The 25,935-nt window shown below is 45.4% G+C and overlaps 2 protein-coding genes across 2 annotated transcripts; both read left to right on the top strand.

Moving 5' to 3' along the window:
* The first annotated feature begins 7,555 nt into the window (after positions 1-7,555).
* On the top strand, positions 7,556-12,494 carry LOC127026589 (keratin, type I cytoskeletal 19-like). The gene is made up of 8 exons (XM_050911916.1): positions 7,556-8,140; positions 9,111-9,193; positions 9,744-9,900; positions 10,160-10,321; positions 10,733-10,858; positions 10,980-11,206; positions 11,534-11,679; positions 12,469-12,494. The coding sequence occupies exons 1-8, from the start codon at positions 7,556-7,558 to the stop codon at positions 12,492-12,494; spliced, it is 1,512 nt and encodes a 503-aa protein (XP_050767873.1).
* A 5,394-nt stretch (positions 12,495-17,888) lies between these two features.
* LOC127026535 (keratin, type I cytoskeletal 19-like) lies at positions 17,889-22,900 on the top strand. Its single transcript, XM_050911840.1, has 8 exons — positions 17,889-18,377; positions 19,280-19,362; positions 19,920-20,076; positions 20,511-20,672; positions 21,134-21,259; positions 21,434-21,660; positions 22,171-22,301; positions 22,875-22,900. Exons 1-8 carry the CDS (start codon positions 17,889-17,891, stop codon positions 22,898-22,900), a joined length of 1,401 nt encoding a protein of 466 aa, XP_050767797.1.
* Positions 22,901-25,935: the final 3,035 nt, after the last annotated feature.

Raw genomic sequence — 25,935 nt, 5'->3', positions numbered from 1 at the left:
GCCTGCGCGCTCTGGGTGAGGAGGTGTAAGGTGAGGTGTCCTCTAGAAGCCTGTGAGTGTGACCGTGAGTCGCTTCTTTAGTCCTGCTGTGTACCTGGGGAAGAGGAGGATGAGAGATCTCTAGGCTTTTCTGGGTGGTGAAGAGGGGCTGGAGGCGGTTTCTTTTTCCTGGAGAGAGGCAGTGCAGGGAGTCAGATGTGCAGGATCGTGGTTGTGACTGTTGGCGGCAGAGCACGGGGATTAATTGGGCTATGGTAGAAAGCAGTGGCAAGGGATGCAGCTATGGGGCACTTATAACCTTATGCATAGAAAATATGTTTGACACTGAGGGGGTTACTAGTAGTAGATGTGTTTAAATAAGACTTTCAGCACAACATGAAAATGAGGAACTGGCAGGAGGAATCAGTCACTCACGAGTCTTTCAACAGGTATATAAAATTAAGCAAGCTAGGGAGAAGAGGGAAAAGAAAGGTCAGTACAAGAGCAAGGGGGACGTAAGAGAAAGGCATGGTATGCAGACGAAACCCCTGAAAAAGTAATGCTTCCTGCTCTCCCTCAGCAGGTCACTGCAGACAAGAGAGCTTCCCTGCCAGCCCCACTGCACGTCCCCCTGAGGAGGTCTCTCGAAGAACAAACCGTTTGGAAAAAGCAAGGCAAAAATAACCTGACAGTTCTCAGTTCTGCTTATAGCACCAGTCGGAAGGGACTTTGCAGAACGGCTGCCTTCCTGCCACCCACGCTGCCTGCTGTCTTCATCCTCTGATGCTGCTTTGATCCAATCACTGGTCTTCACTTGGGCTAATCTGTTTTGTGGTCAGTTGTCTAACAACTACCAAAGCTTGCCTCTAATAAAACTTTGCTACTACTGACACAGCCTTGAACCTGAGAAATAATTTCTACAAGTAAATTAATATACAAGTATTTAAAAAATTGTTACGCAGAGAGTTATATTTATCATACACCTTTGGTTAGAAATCCACCTTTGATCTATATCCACAAAGCAATCATTACAAGGGAAAAAGAAAAATGAGCAATGTTCCCATCTGCCACACTGCTCCTGCTGAATTCAGCGGCTGCAGGACGGTGATGGAGGGGCAGCTGCAGGAGGATGGAGGAAAGGGACGAGCTGATGCTGTGGAAAGGGGCATTTGCTACCGGAGGAGGAAGCATAAGCTACAACATGAAGTAGAAGGGGATGAGGAAAGAAACATTCAGGGAGGCTGGACAGAGTGCAGGGAAGGAGTTTCAAGGCAGTCTGACTGACAATCTTCTATTGAAAGAGACTGCTGAGCGAAAATCGAGTTTTCATTAAAGTAGGTGTGTGCTAATATAATATAATGTTAATATAATGTAATATAATGTAACACACAACACCTTTGAGTTATTACGAATGTGCAGTAACAGGATACAATCAAGAACAACAAGTTTTCCCAAATAATACTGAAGTAGTAATTTTGAAAGCAAGGCTCTGCTGGACTTGACACACCTTCCTGGTGGAGGAAAACAATTCCCAGAGAAAATGCTAAATAAAGAACCTCTAAATGGATTTAAAAAAAAGGCGAACAGGAAGAACCAGCTGGCAACATGTGGGAAGATAAAAGGGTGAGACAAATTAATATGTGGGAGAGAATTTTTTTAAAAGTAAGATACAATAAACAGCCAGGAAAAAAAGATGCTGGTATTTTATTACCACAGCGAAAGGAATTACAAACACATTCAGGAACACAACTGTATTTTGCTGCTTGTGCAAGCAAAGACTCAAGATCCAGCCTGTCCCTTCTCACCAGTAGCAGTATCTAACAAATGCGTCAGGCTGTGAGTGGTGCTTACAGTCTTTGCTCCTCATTATGTGGCCCTGTTAGCCTTTTTCTGTAATGAAATATTGGATGGGGTCTGATGACTAACCTTATACAGAGGTCTAACATGAAGGCTTCTAACAAGAAGACTTCAGGGGATACAACGAGTCTGAATTAGTGTCCATTTCTAAAGAAAGAAACAGCTCAGATGTTTCTGGAATGACAACATGGGACAAGCAAAAGCTTGACCGCAGACAGTTATTCTCTTGGTGAAAACGACAGCAAAGATGGGACTTTTGTTTCTTGCTCTGGGTCTTTGCTCTGCAGAAAGCCTCGTCTGCTCACGTGTCACCTCTCGTGCTCTAAGCTTTCAGCTCCGAGTCGCAGGTCATGTCTGTATGACTGCAGCAGCACAGAGGGCCAGGGGCTAAGCAATCCACGGACCGGCTCCAGCGGTCCCTTTGGGGGATGGCCTCTCCCCAGTCTCTCTCCAAGTAACAGACACTTGTTAGCCCCGTGGGGGTAATTGCTTTAACGAGCTTCTGGACAAGGCTTTGTGTTAAATACTGTCTCTACTAAGTTCTGTATCTCCCATTCCTGCAACACTAATTATACTGTGCATTTCAGTATTATTTAACCTGCCTCAGTGTTTACACAGCACCTCTAAGGTCACCGCATTAAATGCTATGCAGAAATAAAAAGATGCCTTCCCTGCCCAATGAGTTTATAACCTGGACAGTGATGGGAAATGATGACTGTGGAAACAGCATAGGAAAAGACAGGGAAGAGAAGATAAATGAAATGCAGAGGACGCAGTGCATGGGACAACAGGACAAGAAGTGACCTGGGACACTGACTGCAGGCAAAGTTCTATCATATCCCACATAGGCAGCCACTCACACTAGCACACAGGTAGTGCAGCTTGTAGGAGCTCGTTCTTCTCTCTTTTAATGTGCAAAGCAAAACTCGTAAAGCAAGAATGAATGAATATCTCAAAGACAGACAGAGACTTGGGCTGAAGGTATAAGATTGGGAGAGGAATCTAAGGATAAAAAGAGCAAGGGTGGGTGCCCCAGAGGGAAGAGAGGGAGTTATATCAGCACTCAGACTGGTAAGCAGAAGCTATCAGCATCACGACCAGTGGCTGTAGATGAAACGTACTGTGATTGCTCTAGCAGATATGCTCTCTGTCTTACAGAGAGAGCAGACACATGTGAATTACAACACCATCAGAAAAAAATCCCTGAGGAGTGAACATACCAGAGGTTTAAGACATCAGTGAAGAAAGAGAAAGAAAACAACTAGTTTTGCAAATGGCCAATGCTGGAAATCAGCCATGAGTTAAGGACTGCACTGCACAAGCAATTATACCTGATTACAGGCACTATGCATTTTTAATAGCAGGCCATATTCTGGTGTGATGTATAAACTATAATTTCTCTATAGAAGTCTATTTTACAAAGTATGCAGACAGGTACAGTCTCACTCTTACCCATAGTAACTATCTGTGGGGTTTGTATTTTTGTTTACTGGCTCGTGTAACATTTATAAAGAATTATATAGATGAGTAAACTACCACTATAATTAAGCAGGAGATTTCTCAGCTCAGTACACTGAATAATATAATTTAAACTGCCAGTATGAACCACATATTGAAAGTGTATTGAAATTAAGAGACTTCCTAGTACAAGTATGAAATAAAGATAAAAAGAAGACACTCTGGGGAGGCTCTGGCTGGCCTACGCCTTTGGCTGCCTGTCTCTCTTGTACCACTGTATGGTGTCTGAGTGCAGGAAGCACCTCAATACTCCAGTTCTGCTTGTCAGGTTCTGGTTTGACCCACGTGGCTCTGCCAGCAGGGACCGCTGGTGAAAGCCTTGTTTTTCCTCCCGACCTGCACTGCACTCAGCTGTCCATGCAGGAATGAAATTGCTGTAGTTTCGTTCACCCATCAGTATTCCCATCTGTCCTGATACAAATTCTCTGGTACTCTTCTTTGCCATGATAATCAGTAGTGCTTCCAGAGATGCAAATGCTGGGAAGTCTGGCTGCGCTGTCATCGTCTGGTAGGCACTGGAAGGAAATTAAAACCCTTCACAAAATGAATCAGGGAAGATTGTGAGCTTCAGTGGGAAGAAATCTGGTTCTGTCCACCTCCATGTTCTGCTGAACTTCTACTTCATCACTAGCAAATGTTCAGAGGTGGTCTGAAGATGTGAACAGTCAGCAAGAAAGAAACTGAAACAGAGTAATCACCTTAGTCTCTGAGGCGTATTTAAGACCTAGGATCACGCTGTTACCAAACTCATTGTGATAATTATTTCACTTGCCTTACAGGAATTTTGCTAAACATGGTGGTATAAGCCAATGAGTCATTAGCCAGAAAAAAGCCATGGTCTGCATTTGAAAGGTGGGAGCATGAGGTATCACATCAAAGAAGGGTTTAATAAGTGATGCCTAATGGCTATTATGCAAATTATTAATGGTAATTACAAATGACAAGATAAAATCATATTCCAGTGTGGTTGCACAAACATCACTGAAGCAATGCTTATGAAAGCAAAGTTCTGTCAAATTAGACACACCCTTCTTGTAGTTGACACAAGAAAGCATTATCAGCTTTGATAAGTAAAGCAAGCAGAGCGTGGAAGAGACAGGCTGACATTTTGCAAAAAGGCTGTGCACCGGGACAGTCACAGTTCCCACAGGACCAAACTCCACTGCCCACAACACCCCTTGAAAATGTAACACCTTCTGGCCTCCTCCTGAGCTGCCCATCACCGTGTCAATATTTACACTTACTACCTCTTCGTCCACTTTCCGATCTCTTCTTTTCCATAACGCCCACAAGACTTAACAGCGTTTGCACTGACATGGTGCTGAGAGCACTGCTAGTCACGCTGGCTAATGGCCTGTCATTGCTTCCTTTACTTCCATCTGTATGAAACCATTTGTTTTCTCCTGTCTTACATTTAGGTTGTAAATCCTTTTGAGACATTTTTATGTCTTAGATTTGCACAGTCCTTTCCTACGCAGTGTTCTGCCCCAAGGCTATGCCCCTAGGCTACAGGAATACAAATAATTACAAAAGTGGAGGTAAAGAAATCAGTTTAGTGGGGAAAAAAGCCGGCACTGATGGATGTTTCAGAACAAGATGGTGGCTCACAGCTAGAGAAAGCCGAGAGCCATATAGCCAGCAAACACACACGCACACCTCTGCCCGATCTGTGGGAAGGTCTCAGTGCCGAGCCTCGGAGCCCTGACACAGTTGTAAGGAGCAGGGCAATACCACGCTGCTTGGAGTGAAACTACCACGCGGCCGTGCAAGCTGCCCGCCTGCCAGCAAACACAGCTGCAGCTATCCAGCACAGAGCGAGGAAAGAAATCTAACTGGTTTTAAAATACAGTCTGGTTAGGCAGGGACTGGCTTTTGGATGCATTTGCTGTATCAGTCCCATGTTCCATGTCCCAGGGAAACTGGCAGGAGCCCAGTAAAGCTCCAAAGAATGTAATTATATCCCAAATATGAGTACTTTGGAAGAATTGTATGATTGTTTCTAATCTTCACTGGTAAAATGTGATTCAGTAGCCTGTGGACCTTTCCACCAGGACATATGTAAAAGGTTGTACAATGCTGCAAACCAGTTTGTTTTGTGGAGCAAGACCTAGTCCTTCTTCCTATTAGGTAGCTGCTGAAAGGAGGAGGTGTAGGTGCTCCTTGCCCACCCGTACAGAAATGTCCAATATTTGCAATGTCTCTTCCTAAACCTACGACTCTGAAAGGGAAGGAAAGGCAACCTCAACCCAGAGCACTGCTCTCTGTAGATTGCTATTAGGTAACTTCTTCTGAAAACCTACACAGCAGAAGCAAAGCTCCAAGTAATCCAGACATATTAATTTCTGTTGGGTCTCACAGCCACACCCTGTCTTCAATTACATTCCTCAAAATGACGGATGAAAGCCAGATTTACTCCCTATCCTCCTTTTTGCTCATGATTTTCACTATTAGGAGTCTAGGCTGCGTGGGGAGCATGGGGGATGTGTTTCTAGGGGGAGGATGGACTTGTATTTCAGGCACTGCAGTCTTAGCTAGGAATCTGAGCTCCAACAGACTCCAGCTCTGTCCTCGAGCAAGTTATTTCACTGCACCATACGAATAATGAATATTCTAGGATGCTGCCAGCCTTGGGTAGGCGTATTTTTATCATTTCTGATCTAAGTAAAGAAATAAATTATCTCACTGGAGAGCTGAGAGTCCTAACTTATGCTGGTGAGAAGACGATCACATCTATATATGCTTGGGGATACTCTCCTACCGTGGTGACAGAAGCCACCTAACTTCCCACCAGTAAATGAGAGGTGGCTGAGCATATGAGTGTAGGTATTCTCTGCCCTTTGTCCGGAGGTGATGGCTGCTCTCAGGGCTCCCTGTCAGGTGTCACACTCACCGCCAAAGAGGATTTATCACAACTGCTCCTGTAATATGGACATACTTGAGTCAAAGGTTACTTGTGAGTAAGAGTTGCTTGGAAATTCCACCCCGCAGGGAACAGAAGCCTTGGTCCCCTGGAGAGCAGAATATCCTCTCATTACAGCAGTCTGCTGGAGAAAGATACTTGCACTGGAGGAGCCAGTTCTCCGAATGCTCCTCTGGCTATTGCTTGCTTGGTTTTGGAGATCGCGCTCCCATGGCTAGCCAGGCTGTGCTAATGCCTGCTACTACTCTGACAAACTCAGTTAAGAAATGTGGAAAGCTTTTCTCCTTCTTATTTTGTGCTCAGCACAATCTTAGTAATGGCAAAGACCTGCGGGATCACATCTCGGTCCATCCAGGGAACTGGATCTATCACCCATGGATACTCCCTTTCCTGTCATCTCTTGCTTTATCTCCGATCACCACAAATTGAGGCAGCATGGACAGCAATTAAAGTAATTGAAAAATAACTTCAGAGAGGTACTTCATACACCTCAGCTTACATCAAGTTTGTGTAACATCTAGACACAGAGGACTTACAACATTTAGCAGGCCTGATCTTCGCAGACTGTGAGCAAGCTGACTTCTTGTGTTTGCATGACCAGAGAAATATAAGCCACAAATGGGGAACTAAACCCACAGGGGCATTATCTCAGTGATTTAAGAAATCTCACAGTAGAGCATGTATTAGACCTACTGTCTGTCATTGTGCCAGGTGACGGACATCTACACCACGGTATCCCTGGTCTTTTCACTACTACGGTCACTATTACTCACACTTTTCAGAAGTGAGAATTTATATTAATTTCCCATTTTTGTTCCACGTACTCTACCGTAGCATGTGATATAAAAATGTTTATTGGACTAAGAATAAAATAAATACAAATTAATAAAAGATAAAAGGCACTTTGATGTTATAAATACCGATGTTTCTTCTTTGTACATAATCAAGGGCAACTTTTTTTCTTGACTTGTTGTAAAGTTTGCATCATACAAAAAGCTGATGACTCATAAAACATTTTACTTTTTGGAATAAGCTGCTGACATGTAAAGTATCTTCCTTGTGAACTGGGATTTCTAGAGGGAAACTGCCTATGGGCTATTTATTCTTGGCATAAACAGCAAGACTAGCCAGCCCCGTGGGAAGAAGAAACACCCTATAGGTGACACCCCCTTTGGAAGGTATAAATAGAGATCTGCGGCAACAAACAACCTGCAGTCTGATTCAATATCAAGCTGTGCATCTTGCTTTGGGCTTTGGGTTGGATCTGCAGCTGTCCTCACAATGAGTTGTAGTATTAAGCAGACAACTGGCTCTCTCAGGGGCAGGACCAGCGGTGGCAGCTGTGTTATTGGTGGCGGTGGTGGTGGTGGAGGAGCACGGATCTCCTCCGTCTCTTCTGGAAGATACACGACTTGCGGGATAGGTGGTAGCCGAGGGTTTTCTGGTAGAAGCTACTGTGGTGGTGTGAATTACGGAGGAGGACTGAGCACTGGCAGTTTGGTTGGTGGGAACTATGGAGGTGGCTTAGGAGCTGCTGTCCTCGGAGGATGTTCAGGCATTGGATTCAGCGGTGGCAGTGCTCGCTTTGGCGGTGGCATTGGAGGTGGCCTTGGTATTGGTCTTGGTGGAGGGGTAGTTGGAGGTGGTTTTGCTGGTGATGGCATTCTTCTTTCTGGTGACGAAAAGGTCACCATGCAGAACCTTAATGACCGCCTGGCTTCTTACCTGGACAAGGTGAGGTGCCTGGAACAAGAAAATGCTGACCTGGAGTGCAGAATCAGGGAGTGGTATGCCAAGCAGGGCCCTTTTTGTGAGCCACGGGACTACAGCTGCTATTATAAAGAAATAGAAGATCTTCAAAATCAGGTAACATCATTTCTCAGCTGCTTTCTCCCTTGTAAGCTTCTCCCACGGTGTTGGTTCACAACTTAATGCAGTTATCAAGAGTAACATTTCATTGCTGTAAAATGCTTTTTGTAAACAGCCATTAAGACAACCGCTTGTAGAAAGCCCTAGAGCTCAGAGGTAAAAACCTTGAGTGTTTGGACTGTTTCCATTGCTTTTATTCATCAGATATATTTGAACGGGGAAATGTTATCTTCATGGAATACATCTGGATTGGCTCAGTAGTCTTTCTGAATTAGGTTTGTGCCAAGGTGTCTAAATAGATATATGCCAAGAAAGCAACTAAAAGAGAAATAAATAATGGATCACATTAATTTGCCTGAATTTATATTATTCTGTCATCAGTCTTGCAGAATTCCAGTTAAATGTTATTTCCTTTTTTTACAAGTCTACTCTTTCATACAGAATTGGGAAATATAGGACATCTAATTAAAAATAAGAACAAAGAGAGCATTGCCATAACATTTTGAGTATGCAATTTAAAATTAAAAACGTTTGCAAAGTGTGTTTGGCAAAAATTCCAGGATGTCAACACACAAAGAAGAATAAAGTGAAAAGAATCCAGGAAGCAGACAGAATGAGACAGACTTATAATTAAGTCTTGAAACAAAGCTTTTAAATCTTTTATCCATGAAAGTAAGATTTAGATTTAAAAGGTGAGGTGGATTGTAGCAGGTGCCGGACAACACTAATTATACCTCCCTGACTGTCTGCATCTGAACCACGTATTTTATCATTTTAATGTCTTCACCGTACTTCACTGAACACTCACCCCTGTGACTGCTGCACTCCTCAACTCCCCCATGCCTGCTACCCAATATTAAAAAAAAAAGAGAGTGAAAGAGGTTAGGTCTGGTAGCACCGGTCAATGGGTACACTTGAGCCTGAGGATACAGGGGAGAGACTTCAGGAGTGAATATTCTTTTTCCAGATTGTCTGCGCAACCATAGACAACAACAAGATCATTTTGAACATCGATAACAGCAGAATGACAGCCGACGACTTCCGAGTGAAGTGAGTACCCCTCGGCTGTCCCCTTCCTCTGTCACTGCGCTCCTGCTCACAGAGCTGGTGAGAAGGAGCTCTCAGACAGGCCTCCTGTGATCCTCTGCTCAGGACAGGCTGGAGGCTACGCAGAAAAGCTCTCTCATCCATTGCCTCTAGAGCTGCCTTAATTAGTGGCAGTTCCAGGCTGGAAAGTTTGGGACAAGAAGATGTTTTTGAGCGGAGATTAGAGTTCTTCAGAAAGCAGAAGGGATCTGCAGACAGGGAGCAGCATGGGTTCACCTGAGCTGCCATTCTGGCACGTGGTGTCTTTCAAAGGGGAAGCTTTTGTTTTTCCTGTTGGAGCGCAGAAAGCGGTGAGTGACACCTCCGCCCCAGTGAAAAAGCTCCAGAGAAGGCAGACTGAGGGCAGATTTGACAGAGCAAGCCTCAGACTGCTTTTCTTAGCATCCTGTTAGGCTAGTTAGGAAAAGACTGTAAGAAAGATGGATGGTCAAATGAAAAAAAAAGCGCAAATGGTGGTGTCAGGCACTGACTACTCTTTCTTTCTCACTCCCAGGTACGAGACGGAGCTGGCCCTGCGCCAGAGCGTGGAGGCTGACATTAATGGCTTACGCCAAGTCCTGGATCAGCTGACTCTCTGCAGGTCGGACCTGGAGGCACAGCTGGAGTCGCTGCGGGAGGAGCTCTGCTGCCTGAAGAAGAACCACGAGGAGGTAGGGTCCTGCCCCTCTCGTGTCAAAAGCGTTAGTTCATGCAGGATCCATCACCCTCCCTCTCCATCGTCCCCACCCCCGGGGTGCTGGCTGCGGAGGGGCAAGTGGTTGATGGAGCCAATACGTGTGAACTAGGAGCTGTGAATGTCCAGCAGAGAGGGGCTCTGCCAGGGGCTCTGCTCTTCCCTACAGGGGAACTTAGCTCCCTCAGTTTTTTCCTTCTTTTTAAAAAATGACACGATCTGGGTGGTGTTTCCAGGAAATGAACTGTCTGAGGAAACAATCGACTGGAGATGTGAGCGTGGAGGTCAATGCCTGCCCTGGCCCAGACCTCAGAAAGATCCTGGAGGAGATGAGGTGCCAGTATGAAACGCTGATTGAACGCAATCGCAAAGAAGTTGAGGATTGGTATGAGTGCAAGGTGAGTAAATTGACACAGGTCTGACAGCCAGGCAATGGCTCCACAGTGACTTATTACATGTTAAAACCACACAACATACTGTAACAAAGTTTAGCATTGGTTTAAATTGACCAAGTGACACAGGGGATACTGCCACTCTGTGTCCTTTTCATGGGGCGATGGGAAGTGCTGCATGTTAGTGCAACTTGAGGCAGGAACTCTCTACAAAGCAGTAAGTAGTGAGAAGAACTGGACAGCAGTACTATTAGAAGAACAAGCAGAATGGGTTTACAGTCCATTAGGATGAGAGAGTTCACCCAAACCTTTCTCATTTCATGTTTTTTGCTAGCTTCTCTGCTCTTCGCTTAATACTTAATCTGTCTTACATTAAACATTCCCTGAACACCTTTACTTTGGATTGGTGCTTTTCAGATTGAAGAGGTGAATCGGGAGGTTATTACAAGCGGTCAGGAGGTAGAGACGTGCAACAACCAAGTCACTGAACTGAGACGCCAATTGCAAGCCCTGGAAATCGATCTCCAGGCTCAGCTCAGCCAGGTGGGTGGTGAGCTGGTGTAAAGCTCGGCTGTCTCACAGTTATGCTTTGATGTAAGAATTCGTAGTTAAATGCAGTGTTTCTCATGCCTGTATTTGTATTGTGCCACATGTCACTCCTCAGAGGGACAACCTGGAATCCTCGCTGGCTGAGACAGAGTGTCGCTACAACAACCACCTTGCTGAGCTCCAGAGCCAGATCACATGCGTGGAGCAGCAACTGGCTGATCTGCGTGCAGAAATGGAGTGCCAGAACCAAGAGTACAAGATCCTGCTGGACGTCAAATGCCGTCTGGAGCAGGAGATCCATACATACCGCTGCCTGCTGGAGGGCGGACAGCAGGACCTTATGTAAGTAGGCTTGAGGCACACCAAAAGATGCAATAAAATACCTGTGTCCTGGGTATTTTAACATAACAGCAAAATGAGCAATAGGTGGAGGCACTGCACAGCTCCTTCACCCTCACTGACCTATTCGGGCTGCCTGGTAATCAATGGTGATAATCTGCTTCCCTACCCTGTGCCAGCCATTGCCACAAGAAGAAAGGTCACTGCAACCTTCTGCCAATTTTCTGCCAAAAAGGAAAACAGATTGAGAGCAGCAGGGACAATGAAAAACTGTAGATCTAGTTTATCTGTCATTTCCTTCACTAAAATGTTATTTTCCTGTCCCCTTAGTCAGCAAGGGGGAATTGGTCAGTCTTCGGGTCTAGGAGGAGGAGTTGCAAGAACAAGTGGAATAGGAGGAGGAGGTATCATTAGAACAAGCCACACTTACACTTCATCTTCCCAGATGCCATCCTGTGCAGCTGCGGAGATACAAGGTAAGAACTGCAACACTCTACAGGATTTCCAGAGTCTTCTCTATTCTAAGGCAACAAGGACAGGCAGCAACAAAGCTCTTTCCCACATAGCTTACAGGTGCTATTTGAAAGTTTTATTGTGAGGCTACTGGGAAATACATGATGGGAGGCCACAAAGGAGTGGCTACAACAAGTGCTTTCAGGAGCTGTGACTCTGCTAGGAAGCATGAGAACTGCCAAAAGGGAGGAGGGGGAAGAGGGATAGAAAGGAGAAGGACAGAGTCAGCAGGCAGGCAAGCCACAGAGAACATGGAGAAAGGACTGACGTGAAATCTGGGACAAAGGAAAGAGTAGGAGAAAGCAGAGTGCCTAGATCAGGAAAAAAAAAAAGCAGGAATCATGGGAATACTGGCAGCAAACTACTAGAACTATTTCAAGGGGAAACTTCCAGCCAACCTGAACAAGAAAGAAAGAAATGGGGCGACAGTTGGTCCAGGAGAATGAGTGTGAGCAGCGGCATTGTTCTGGCACGGACCTGATGCCGTTTCCTCATCCAGATTGCTGCTGGTGCAATGTCTGCACCTTCCACCATTTGCCATTTTTATGTGAAAGGGCAGACCATGCTCCAGCTAGCTACAAATCCCATCTGCCTGACTGGCAGGCAACAATCAGACCCTTCCAGGAAGGGACAGTATTTATCTGAAATTCTAATTGAATTGGCTTGTGAAATGATCACGTGTATAGAATGACAGTGTGGGAAAGAATCTATTTTTGCTATAAACAAAGTAATGTTTCCTTTGATCTCTCCAGTGCCTTGCAGAAGGATTTGTGATTAAGCAGAGAAATGAGAATATCCAACAAGAGAGCCCTGAAGCAGAGCCATGGATGAAGAGGGAGAATATTTACTGTATGCCTCTGCAAAGAGCAAGGAGCGTGCTCTTTTGTATTACTCAGCAATGCTAAGCAATGTGTCAGAGGGATAAGCAGAGCGTTGGGCCACATTCTGCTTTATTTTGCTATGTGCTTTTTCCAGTCTATATTGCTGCGTGTGCCCAACCTCCATGACTATTGCTGGAGTTAACCAGTAGTATGATCACTAATGTACCTGGTGGTGAAAAAATTTCTCTAATAAAACTTTGCTTCTGCCTGATGCAATCAAGAAACCTGTGTCTGGAGACTGAGTTCCTTTAGAAAATCAGGTGCTGATCCAGGTGCAAACCACAACCTCAGCCAGGCTAGCTAGCCTCTGCAATGGCCCCAGCAGGAAAAGCTGGTAACCCACGCACAAGGGTCACCTAAACTGGTCAGGGCCATACTCCACTGGCAACAAAGCTGCTTTGCCAGTGGGAGCCAGAGAATGGCCTCGCTGACCTTGCAGGTCTTGTCCGCCTCCTCCCTGTCAAAGCCCGTAGCACACGTTGCCCGTTCCTGCATGACGTCCTCCAGGATCTGCACAGCCAGCCAGCTCAGGCAGATGCCTGTGTGCTTCCCACAGAACATGGTGCTAAAACACAATTTTAGAAAAATTTTGAAAGTCAGTGATGGAACATCTGGAGACAGATTGCATCAGCCCCAGTCTAGTGCTGACACATCTGGGCTGTGCTCTCTCATACTTCATTATCCAGCCCGGGGACTGTGATTAGGTTGAAGAGGAAATCTTGGTCTCCACAACTGATTCAATTTCTGCTGACATGGCTTATATTCTGACCTATCCCTTCCTTTTACAGGAATCTTCCCACTGGGAAATGGACTGGAGGCAAAAGGTTTCTTTCCTATCTATTTTCACATAGTGACTGAGTCCTTTACTGGTCATCCTTCTATTTCAAAGAGTTTCAACCTGAACACCAGGAACTGTTGAAAGATCATACTTATATTAAACATACCTTCTTTAGAGAACTGGAGAGGGCAGGATGGGAGCTGAAAAAGCACAGCTCAACAGAGAATACAATGGAGAAAAAAGCCAGCTAGGGCCTTTGGATACACAGAGCCATTATGTCTTAAATCTTACAAGCAAAGCAAAGATCACTCCCTCCTTTGGGCCTTGAACAGCAGCCACGTAGCTGCTGCTGAGTCAGTGTGGACTGGCATGGTAGTGTGCATGCATCCTGACACTGACCTGCCTGGAGAAGCGAGGGCAGCGGTTTGGTAACTCAGGGCCCTGGAGCACTTCTGGTGGGTGCAGCCATGGGAACCAGCCATGGTGAGCTTGCAGAGTCATTCTGGGTTTGGAGGATTTTCAGTTAAAAGCCATTATGAGCTGAAGGGTGTTTTGAGGATTAAATTGTTTGTTGGTCCAGAAAACCAAGCAGTGGTTGGTTTTACATGTCCGCTCCACCCTGCAGGTTCACAGCTAAAAGAGCAGCACTGGATATGGCTGCTGTTACTTCTGGTACACTGTGATGTGGTTGTTACAGAAAGAGTCATATTCACTTACGAGATGACCTGGCAAAGCAAAACTCCTGGTTATTCCTTTGCCATCCAAAGCTGGAGGTTATGGAACAGCCAGCCTCGGGGTGGGGGGAGTGGAAAGGGCATAAAGACAAAACCATTTCAGGACCGTATATACAGTATAGTGTGGCACACTTTTCTAGTGTCAGCTCTTTATATAGACACCAATTTCTCTTTTACTACAGAAACAAACTTAACACAAGCTGAAACCTTCCAGGAAAGCAGCATCTCCAAGGCCTGTAGGTAGCAAGTGTCTGAAGAATCTCAATCATGAATGTATCAGGGAGCAGGTGAAAGGTGCGCTTCTCCTGCTGTAAAAGAACACGGAGAGAAGATGTCTCAGTGGTATTTCTTTTATTTCACCTACCAGACACTAAACCCAGTAGTATCCAGGGGCTAGAGCACAAAAAGAAAATGCAGTACTGGAACAACTGCAATAATGACTCAGAAGAGTGGCCATAGATAGAAGCTTTTAAACCAAGGATCTAAATCAAGCCTTCTTTAAAGATCAGTTCCAGCCCTACAGAAAGTTCCAGACTTGATGCCAAAATCCCTCAGTAGACATGTAAGGCCACTGCTTCACCAAAGATCAAAAGAGATACTTATCATGGTTATAATGGGAAATTCCCATTGGTTGGACTCCTCTCTATATATCCCAGTTGTTCTCAGAGCTCTTGCTGAGAAGTCGGAAAGCAAAATCTTCCCCTTTTCCTTTCCCGTTGTCTTCTCCTGCCTTGTTCAGTGCGAAGACAGACAGCAAGATAACCCACTGCTGCCCTTTCTGGCCTCAATCCTTCCCAATCCACCAGTCCTCACACTCTCATTTCTAAAAATATAAAGATACTGTACTGACGCTCTTCCAGTTCTCAGTCTTCTGGAAACTCTAGGCTACCTACACTATATAAAAGCTTGCTGCTTTCTTCTGGGAGCCCCATCTGATTCCCACCAGGTCTGGGCTAGTGTCCTTCTCTTGCGAACTGCTACTGACATCTAGCTGCTCCACCTGATTCCCCGTACTCATATCAAAGGCCTTCCCACCCTTCCCACCAGGTCCGGCAGGTGCAAAGCATGCACTTTCACAAAGGAGCTGTCCTAAATTCCTGAGAGGTGAAAGAGACGTAATGACACGGCCAGAAGGACTCTAATGATCCAGGCTTTATGAATATGCCTCTGGAAAGCCCCCGGGAGCGTACAGACTCAGCTCCTAAGACACTGTGATGTTGTTTGTGGACCTACAAGTTGGGATGCGTCTGGAAAGCAGCTCATGAGAAGGTAGCTTGTGATAAACAGTTCCTCAGCAGAAAACACCCTGGAAACAACCCATATATTAACAAGCTGCAAATTATGGGGCTGCAAACCTTGGGCTGGAAACTACATTTCCATGAGATTTCCATATTTCTTTGTGCTAATGAGACAGACCCAGGAAGCTTATAAGTTCAAATAACTGAATGAAAATAGGAGGGAAAGCTTAATTTATTTTTTTAAGGTCTTCAGAACAATTATTTAATTTTATCTTAGCTTAACTAGCGCACCCATTTCCTGAAGACAAAAAGAAAAAATAGCAAGAAAGAGGGCAAGCGTGTGCCACGCGAGGATCCTGGGCAAAGGTGCCTGCTGAAGGCCCGCAGCAGAAAGAGGTGGGTCTAATGGATAAGGCTACAGGCCCACAGGGGACCAAGGTCTCTCAGAAGAGCAGGAGCCATCCTCTCTGCTCTCCGCAATAATTACCCCAATAGGCATGTAGATATCCTCCACTCCCACAAAGGAGTAAGTCATTCCATGTTTCTGCCTGCATATTCTGATGTGCTAAAATGATAACTGTGGAGCAGAGGAAGGAATGTGTGCTCACTCAGAAAAGATGCTTGCTGCAGACAGCTATTGGGAAACTCCTGAGGAATCATATGCAGGACAGGCAAAGCTTCAAGCGATGCAGTATTACGACAGTTTCGGTTCATTCTTACCACCACACCCTGACTCCAATTATGTTCCCCAGTCCTAGTAATGAAATCCAGGTATTCCTTCCTATACACCATGAGGTTTTACCTATTCTGAGCTTTGCTCCTTTGTATGTAGGGACTGAGCGGAGCACAGCTTGGAAGGAAGGGCAGGCTGACATTCAGGCACTGCAGCCTGATACAAGAGACCTAGGTTCAACTGCAGACTCTGCCAGAGGCATGCTCTTTGTCTTTGAGTAAATCACTTTGAGCAAGTCTATCCACACGTCTGTCTCCAGCCGGCTGCAGACATCACCGGAATGCTGCTGGCTTTCATTGTACTGGATAAGTAACACCCAAGCATGCAGAGATAAGGGGAGGCATCTTTTCAACAGAAATAAGAATAAGAGCAATAAAACGATGGGCAAATCCATGAATACTGGGATACTTCAGTTCTTCACTAAGTGGGATTATTTACTTGCCATAATAATAGCTATTCCAATCCACAATCCTGACACAGAGTGAGGATTTGAGCAAGAGTTTGAGCTCACTTTTTCCCTGGTGAAGCAGGCTTGGAGAATTTCTTGCAGTGAACGGTTAGTTTCAGAAAGCTGTGGAACGCCTGCCTCTTGCTCAACGGCCAGTAGAAACAGGTTCTCCCTAGAGAGAAGGCCATTGCTTTTGAGTCTTAGCAAAACATCTCATGAAAAGGAGCTTAGCTTGAATTTTGATGTCAGAAGAGCGAAAGGATTCTTACCTTTTAATTCCTCTGCCTAGCTAAGATTTGGAGATGTTAGTGATAGAGAAGAACCTCTAGTTTGTACTTAACCCATCTTCTCCAAGCCAGTGTAGAACTGTACTGGGCAATGATTGCTCTGCCAGCTGTATCAGCAATTCTGTCTTTATATTTCCTAGGACAGTAGTCCCAAATCTCTTATTAGAATGCAGCACATATTGACAGAGAGATTTCCCATAGGATGTTTCCACTCCCATTCACTGTTTCAAAACACCCACTCTTCCCGAGCAACAATCACTATCCATAATGATGAAAACTGCAAAAATATCTTTCACTGAACAACAGGAAATATTTAAAGTGCTTCTACCTTACTTTACGCTCTCCACATAAAGAAACAGATCCTTTGTGAATTACTGGAGAGCTATGATCATATATGAAGAACCTTTCATCCATGCCCATTAAGAGATCACTCCACGGTCTCACTTGTCTTGTAGCAGAGTGTTCTGGAGTTGTCATTTTGCCAATGGAGAGACTTAGAGGTTAATCTCTGTGTCTCTGATCTTTCCACAAAGTTCTTACATCATTCCTCATACATCATTCGAGAGTCAAACTTCGTATTTATTCTTTCTTTTTAATCTTACATATTCCAACATCAGCACCTTGCATGAAAACTGCTTATTCAACTCAAAATAAAATGAAAATAAATTAATGAGAGATAAAGAGCTCTTTGATGCAATAACCTTTAATGATTTCTTCCTGGTATATAATTTAGGACAGTGTTTTTCCTGGCTTAATGTTTTAAAGTTTGCATCATAAACAAAAAGCTGATGATTCATAAAACATTATTGCTCATGTATTTTTGAAATTAGCAAGAGACATGTAAAGTATCTTCCTTGTCTACCAGGATTCTTGAAAGGAAACTTCCCTTTGAGAAATTATTCTTGGCACCAATGGCTAGAGTAGCCAGCCTTATGGGAAGAAGAAACAGTGGTGACACCCACTGTGGAAGGTATAAATAGAGTTTCGTGGCAACGGACAACTCGCAGTCTGATTTAATATCAAGCTGTGCATCTTGCTTTGGGCTTCTGCTTGCATTTCCAACCGCTGTCGCCATGAGTTGCAACATTAAGGAGACTATTACTGTGTCTAGCAAAGGCAGGAGCAGTGGTGGCAGCTGTATCATTGGTGGTGGTGGTGGAGCACGGATTTCTTCCTACGGGATAGGCAGTGGCAGAGGTTTTTCTGGAAGGAGTTACTGCGGTGGAGTGAATTATGGAGGGGGACTGAGTGTTGGTAGCTTGGCTGGTGGGAGCTATGGAGGTGGCAACTGCTATGGCAATGGCCTTGGTTTTGGCCTTGGAGGTGGTGTGGTTGTTGGTGGTCTTGGTGGCGACTGTTTGCTTTCGTCCTGCGATGAGAAGGTCACCATGCAAAATCTCAATGACCGCCTGGCTTCCTATCTGGACAAGGTGAAGTGCTTGGAGAAGGAAAATGCTGAACTGGAGTGCAGAATCAGAGAGTGGTACGCTACACAGGGCCTCTCCTGTGAGCCCCGGGACTACAGCTGCTATTACAAAGAAATCGAAGATCTTCAAAATCAGGTAATCCCCTTTTTCAGTTGTTCCTCCCCTATTTAAAGCTTATTTCTCAATTTGTATTTAGAACCTACTGCAATTGTTAGAGGTAATTTTGGTGTTGCTAAATGTCTTCGCAAACATAAATTTTGGCAAGTTCCCCTATGACATTGTTGAGTGTGGGAGCGTATCAAAGACGCATGCTGCAAGGTGATACAGGTGGGATAATACTCTTAAAAAGGAAAAGGATGCTTTGTTACATCATGTTTTGACTATACAATTATAAATATGATATTACCAAGTGTGCTCTGAGGAAATGTAGTGGTATTAGCCCAGTAGGAAAAGCAAAGCAAAGAGAACTATGGAACAAGAGCAAAACATGGATATCAAATGCTGTATCAAACGAAGCATTATAAATTCTAGGTGAGAAAAGCTGAGTATTTGAAATTGATTGCCACAGTGGCACAAACACCTTGATACTAATAAGTCTGCAATGAAAGTTATGGCTGATCTTAAGGCTTAAAGATACCTTCCAACTATCTTCCCTGAATATCCTTAAGCTTGAAGCCCAGAACACGCCAGCTTGAATGTCAGTTGAGATTTAATGTCTTAAGGAAGGTTCTTTAGCTTCACTTCTTTGTGAAGGATCTTTGGAACTTGCCTTCAGATCTTGAAACTGGGAAGTCCCATTTCACAACTCTTTAACTCCCAACCTCTACACAGTTGACCTCTTTTCTTTACTGACTGTGAGTTAAGGAGGCAAAGCTACCTCCTGCAACTGCTCTGCTCAAGGAACAAGGTTACTTAAATAAGAAGGTAACAGAAAAAGGAAATTGTGAAGAGTTACTACCTAGCTGCAATCTAGATAGACCTATAGAGTATAACAGCAGAGAGAAGTGAGACATCTCTCATGGTCTGCTCTTTTCCAGATTGTCTGCGCAACCATTGATAACAACAAGATCATTCTGGACATTGATAACAGCAGGATGGCTGCTGACGACTTCCGTGTGAAGTGAGTGCCCCTCTGTGTAGATGAACCCCGTTGCCTCCTCCCTGCTCCTTTGCATCTTACGTGTGGAGTCTCAGTGCACTAATTATAGAGACTTCAGACAAGTCTCACTACACCACCACATTAGGACAGGATGGAGTGATGAAAGGCGTTTTGCTCTTGGTCACCAGCCCTCCCTTAATTAGTATTTTCGGGTAAAACATTTGGCAACAGTGTTTGTTGGTGAGGGCTGGGGACCAACATTGCAGGGAGTGGTCCTTAGTGGTATAGTTGGCGCATTTCCATCACAGACCAGTGCAGATTGGGATCAGCAAAAGAGAAATGCAGCTGAATAAGTGATATCAAACATACAGTGATCAGGAGCAGGAAAAAAATAGGTGAGGAAGAAAAGCTTTCACATAACAGACATTAAGTGCAGTGCAGAAATCTAATGCACAGTGCATTCAGCTTCGACAACAAAATACAGTTTAGAGCAGGTAGCTGGGAAAGGAGATCTTTGCGTAAACTGAGCACATGTGAGATGTTACTGTTCTGACTTTCTGCTTTCTTGCACAAACCAGGTACGAGACGGAGCTGGCCCTGCGCCAGAGCGTGGAGGCTGACATTAATGGCTTACGCCAAGTCCTGGATCAGCTGACTCTCTGCAGGTCGGACCTGGAGGCACAGCTGGAGTCGCTGCGGGAGGAGCTCTGCTGCCTGAAGAAGAACCACGAGGAGGTAGGGTCCTGCCCTTTCCCTAGGAGCACCATGGCCCCGACATAAAACTTTGCCTACACGAAATGTGCTCTGAATTTAAAAGTAAAGATCAACCACTTTCACACCACAGCTTTCCCATCAAACCCTTCTGGGGTTCAGAGCTGTCTGCCTCGTGGGTGGTACGGGAGCGCTGGCAGAGAGGCGGCTGCTGCTCTGGGGCTGCACTGGCACTGCGAGTGCCAGAGGGGGGTGAAAGTTGCTGCTGACTCCAGTGGATGAGAAGAAATTACCCAACAGATTTGTTGGGGAAAACACTTGCACCATCTTCCAGTGCTTTTTACAGCCATAGCTGGGAGGCACTCCTCGCAGGGAGTGCTGTTCTTAGCCACCAAGCTCTGCTCTTCTATGTCGTCTTTCAAAAGCCAGTATGCATCTGATCTGGGTTATATTTCCAGGAAATGAATTGCCTGAGAAAACAATCAACTGGAGACGTGAGTGTGGAGGTCAATGCCTGTCCTGGACCAGATCTCAGGCAAATCTTGGAGGATTTGAGATGCCAGTATGAAACACTGATAGCGCGCAACCGCAAGGAAGTTGAGGATTGGTATGAGTGCAAGGTAAGCGACACACACTTGCTGCGAAACAAACTGACATGCACGTTTCAGGGCACAGGAGCATTTCAGAAAACAGACACGGAGACAATAAGCAGTTCTTCCTTTACAGTGAAGCCCGAGATCAGCACTCATTATACCCTGTGTTCCACAGGAGACACAGGCCTGTCTGACCAGTTTGTTATGTCCCATCTGGAACAGCAGCATTTGCCACAAGGCCTTGTGGTGTTGGTGTTGGAACTGAGATATTCCACATTTGAATTAAAGAGACTTAATAGCCATGAGGTTAATGTGATTTGTAAAAAGAGCAAGCAGTTGAAGCCAGCGGTTAACGCCCAGTGCACCGAGAACTCACCCTGCTCACTCGTCTTTTTGCTAGCTACTCACTGTATTCTGCTTCTGTAAAAGCAAGTCCAACTTACACAGATATTCTCTGAAGCTCTTTATTCTGGATTGGTGATTTTCAGATTGAAGAGGTGAATCGGGAGGTTATTACAAGCGGTCAGGAGGTAGAGACGTGCAACAACCAGGTTACTGAACTGAGACGCCAATTGCAAGCCCTGGAAATCGATCTCCAAGCTCAGCTCAGCCAGGTGGGTGGTGAGCTTCCTTACAGCTGTGACGTGGCTGCTGCTGGGTTTCTTAGCATGAACAGCCAGGCCTACCAATCAGCATGATGGTGGTGAATAGCTCTTTTGGATTGGAAATAACAAACTCCAGGGTGACACTTAAATGAATGTTGTTTCTTCGGTTGTCTTGTTTATCAGAGAAATAATCTGGAATCCTCTCTGGCTGAGACTGAGTGCCAGTACAACACCCTCCTCGGTGAGCTACAGAACCAGATCACATGCGTGGAGCAGCAATTGGCTGAAATAAGAGCGGAAATAGAGTGCCAGAACCAAGAATACAAGACCTTACTGGATGTCAAGTGCCGTTTGGAGCAGGAGATTCAGACCTACCGGTGCTTGTTGGAAGGAGGACAGCAGGACCTTATGTATGTAGATCTCTAAATCCACTAGAGAATAAATGAAAATATCAAGGATCTGTATTACAGATTGGGAATCTGACATAATCTTTAGTCCATCTTAATGCTTTCTATGAGATGAAAAAGTTGTCTCATGAGCAACTTTACTGTGATGAATGTTCAAATCTGAACTAAATGTCACTCCTTGGGATCTGCAGAGCAGAGAAATCAAATCTGTTAACTGCTAGTTACAACATTGTAACTACTAGTATTAAGTCAGCATTCATAACAATCTCTTTTCTGTAGTAAGATGGGCGAGAACTGTCAAAATAAGAATTAATTGCAACGCTCTGCATTGCATTTCCATGCCAAAGCGGAGCACAAATGCAAAGCAACTCTGAAAGTGAAAAAAGAACGCAATGTAAAATACTCTAACCCCTATAAAGGACACAGTTTGAGACTTTGTGTCATGTAGTCAGTCAGCAGTGTCATGTAAAGTTCTAAAATTCCCTATTTCTCTCACCAAATTTATCCTACTAGTCATGGAGCAGGAATCGGAGTAGGAACTGGTGTAGGAGGAGGAGTCATTAGGACAAGCCACACCTATACTACAACTTCATCTTCCCATTGCCAGCCCCAAGTCCCACCCTGCAAGACTGGAGATATACAAGGTAAGAGCCGTGCTTTCACAAAAGGAAAACTGTTTTTTTCAGTTTGTTCCTTTGTAATAAGGCCAGGAGACAACACACTCTCCTAGGACATGTTATTGGTATCTTCTCACAGAGTTACTATGCTACAGGTATGATCTGTTACAATGGATCCAACTGCAGCGCAAAATTGGCTGTGTCACTAAGAAATAGGTTTAAAGAGAGCTCTGACTGATACGGAGTTGCAGAAAGCAAATGAGAGACAAGAGGGAGCAGTAGAACTAAGAGGAGAAAGCTGGGGAAATGAGGCATAAAGAAAAGATCTGGAAGTAGAAGTAAAGAAGATGGCCAAACAAAGCTTAGCAAAAGAGTCAGGAAGGAGTGAAAAGAAGACCAGATCTGTAACTTTACAAGTGCAAATTCCCATTAAAACACAATTATTTAGGGAATTTCTGGGGTTTCCTGGGTTGTCTGCCAACTGCTCTTGTTTAACAGAGTGTATTCTTAAAATAAGGGCACTACACAGACCAAATTTTTGTTATTTGAAGGATTTTATCTCTGTTGCAATCAAATAATGCTGCTCTATTTTTTCTCCAGTGACCTGCAGGAGAATTTGTGATTAAGGAGGAATGGACTAGAAGATGACATATAGAGAAACCCACAGACAAAACAAGAGCACTCAATGTTCACTGCACGCCTCTATGCAGAGAAAGTAGAAGTAACTCAGCGATGCTTTGCCATGTATCTAAAGGGGCTTGTTGAGAGCCACCTTCTTCTCTGTTCTGCTACTTCTGTTCTGTAATGCTGTAATCTCTAGAAGTTACTTGAGTTAGTCAGGATCACTAATGTACCTGGTGGTGAAAAAATTTCTCTAATAAAACTTTGCTTCTGCCTGATGCAATCAAGAAACCTGTGTCTGGAGACTGAGTTCCTTTAGAAAATCAGGTGCTGATCCAGGTGCAAACCACAACCTCAGCCAGGCTAGCTAGCCTCTGCAATGGCCCCAGCAGGAAAAGCTGGTAACCCACGCACAAGGGTCACCTAAACTGGTCAGGGCCATACTCCACTGGCAACAAAGCTGCTTTGCCAGTGGGAGCCAGAGAATGGCCTCGCTGACCTTGCAGGTCTTGTCCGCCTCCTCCCTGTCAAAGCCCGTAGCACACGTTGCCCGTTCCTGCATGACGTCCTCCAGGATCTGCACAGCCAGCCAGCTCAGGCAGATGCCTGCGTGCTTCCCACACAGCATTTTGCTTAAATTCATTGCAGAACCACAAAGGAGGAAGTTAGTGGAGCTGGAGCTCATCAATGAAAGGAGAACAGAGAGATCAGTGACAGAAATTTCCATGAAAAACCAAGCTCAGGATGGTGTATATCCATACACAGTTATCGGCTTAGCAGCCATCCCTGGTGCACAACTCCAGCTGCTCTCCAGATGTGTTAGGCATTAAACTGTGAGATGCGTTGGCTGCTGGGGAGTACGATGTCACTCACACCCATCTTAACAGATCTGCACTGTAGTCATCTGGGGGGAGGGAGGTGTCTTCTGACCTTACCTGTCTTCTGGACTTCTGTAATGTAAGCACGTCTGAGTGAGTCTGCCTCCCTGCAGAGCAAATCCCATCTCTTCTGTGTCAGACGTCTGCCTGGGGAGAGGGACCATGCAACGCAAGTGCCTCTTCTCTTGGGTGACTGTAAGCAGAGCCAAGAGCAGGTGCTGAGATGACAGCATTCAAATTTTATGATAAATCTCCTCTTCTCTTGAGACAGCCAAGGGGTGGGTGGACATTCGTAGCTGTGCAGAGACACTCACAGGATGGAAAAAGCGGATGGCCTGAAAGCCCCTTGGCACAAATGGCACAAACATTTCTCACACCTAAACACATGTAAAATATTTTGGAGTCCTTTGCTGAGAAATTAAAAAATATTTGAAGCGTAAAAGCAAGTGCATTTCCCCAAATCCCACTCCTGAATCTGCCACACACCTGGAAGAACAGCATTTCTGCCTCTGCTCACGGTCAGTTTATGCGCTGCAATAAGCAGGGAGACGGGGATGGAGGGCAAAGGGAGGACGGTATTTTGGCTTTGAAGCAGAGAAGCAACAAGGCTGATCCCTGGCGGACAGGGCTGTGAGAAGCAGCGGGGATGCGGGGAGGGCAGAGCTCGGGGAGGCACGGCCGCCGCCGCCGCGCTCCCAGGGCGGCCTCTCCTGGCCTCAGCCAGCGCCTGGAGAAGAAACGCGAGCAGAAACGGCTGACACCGGCTTTCTGGCTGATGTGCACCAGGGGAGGAAGAGGTAAATGCCAGCAGCGCACGCCTCGTCTCTGGTATTGTGCCAGGTTTGCCGTGCTGCTCTTCCCAGACTGGGATTTCTCCCCGGCAGCTGCCACCATCGTGCAAACCCTTGTACGAAACGCTCACTTCTGCGGACGTGCCACCCGCTGCTCGCTCCTCCCAGCTGAGGATTTCGGCTAAACAGCGTGAATCAAATCGTCCCTGAAGTGAGAGACGGTTTCTCATCGAAACTAAAATCCTGTGAATTTGGCATCTGAGTTTTCACTTTCTGCTGCCATCAGCACTGGCGTTTCCCTCTTGCCACCACATAAGGAAATATTGACCTGAAGCACTCGTGAAAATACTTATACTGGGTTGTTTGTGGGTTTTTTTCAGTGGAAAGAGAAATTGAACATGTGTTTGCCTGAGAACACAGGGCAAAACTAGTAGTCTATCCAGTTTGTATCAAGACTCAAGCAAAAGTTTTTCATGAGCACTGTATTTGATTGCAGATAAAAACTTCAGAGGAGCTGGAATAATAAACTATCATTACACGCAAATGCTGCTTGTGCCAAAGAACAAGGAAATAGAGAAAGTGTCGTAAATACCAGCAGACCAGACATCGTGGTGCTTTCCAGATCTCTCCAGAAGGTGTCAGCTGTTCTTAACTGGCAGATCCAGCCGAAATGCCGAGCTGCCAGTCTCCTGCTCCCAAGCGCCGGGCCTGGCACAGCCCTCTCCTCTTCTCACTCCAGCCTACCCGAGGAGGGGAAACAGCGCACTGTCGCAGTGCGTGAGACCGAGATCTGATACTCTGCTTAAAGTGGGACTTACATTTTACTAAGAGGCCAGGAGATGCAGATAAGTTTGGCTAATACTATCTGTGGCTAAATGGAAGTTGCTGTTAGACTATACAACAAAAGTACAATAATATGTAATTAAAATAATATTATATAAAAATGTAATGATACATAATATACAGTAATTTCCATGCTGTCCGGGGCCACTTGCACTGGACAGTCCTCTAACACATAGGAAGCTGCAATTACTGCACTGCAGTGGGGTGGGGAAGCATTCCCTCCTGCCGCTGCCCATCCCTGCGCCCACGGTGCCGAGCAATTCAGACACATTTTGTGTTTCACTGTGTGGGATATTTGGAGATGCAGGAGGAGACGGACATCACAGGCCCTGCGCCACGGTCTGCAGCCTGCTCTCTAGAGGGCACTCGGCTCTCACCGAGGCTGCCGAAGGGTGCCCAGGGGAGAGGCGTGTGGCAAACCCAGCTCTGATTGCTTGGCTAATTTTCTTCTAACAGAAATACTCGGCTAAACAGATGAAGTAGTGTCTGCGGTATGTGCTGGGGAGATTCTGCTAGCTGAAAACACGG

Source organism: Gymnogyps californianus, chromosome 28 (assembly GCF_018139145.2).
Source record: "Gymnogyps californianus isolate 813 chromosome 28, ASM1813914v2, whole genome shotgun sequence".
NCBI lineage: Eukaryota > Metazoa > Chordata > Aves > Accipitriformes > Cathartidae > Gymnogyps > Gymnogyps californianus.
This window is presented reverse-complemented; position numbering and strand designations above follow the sequence as displayed.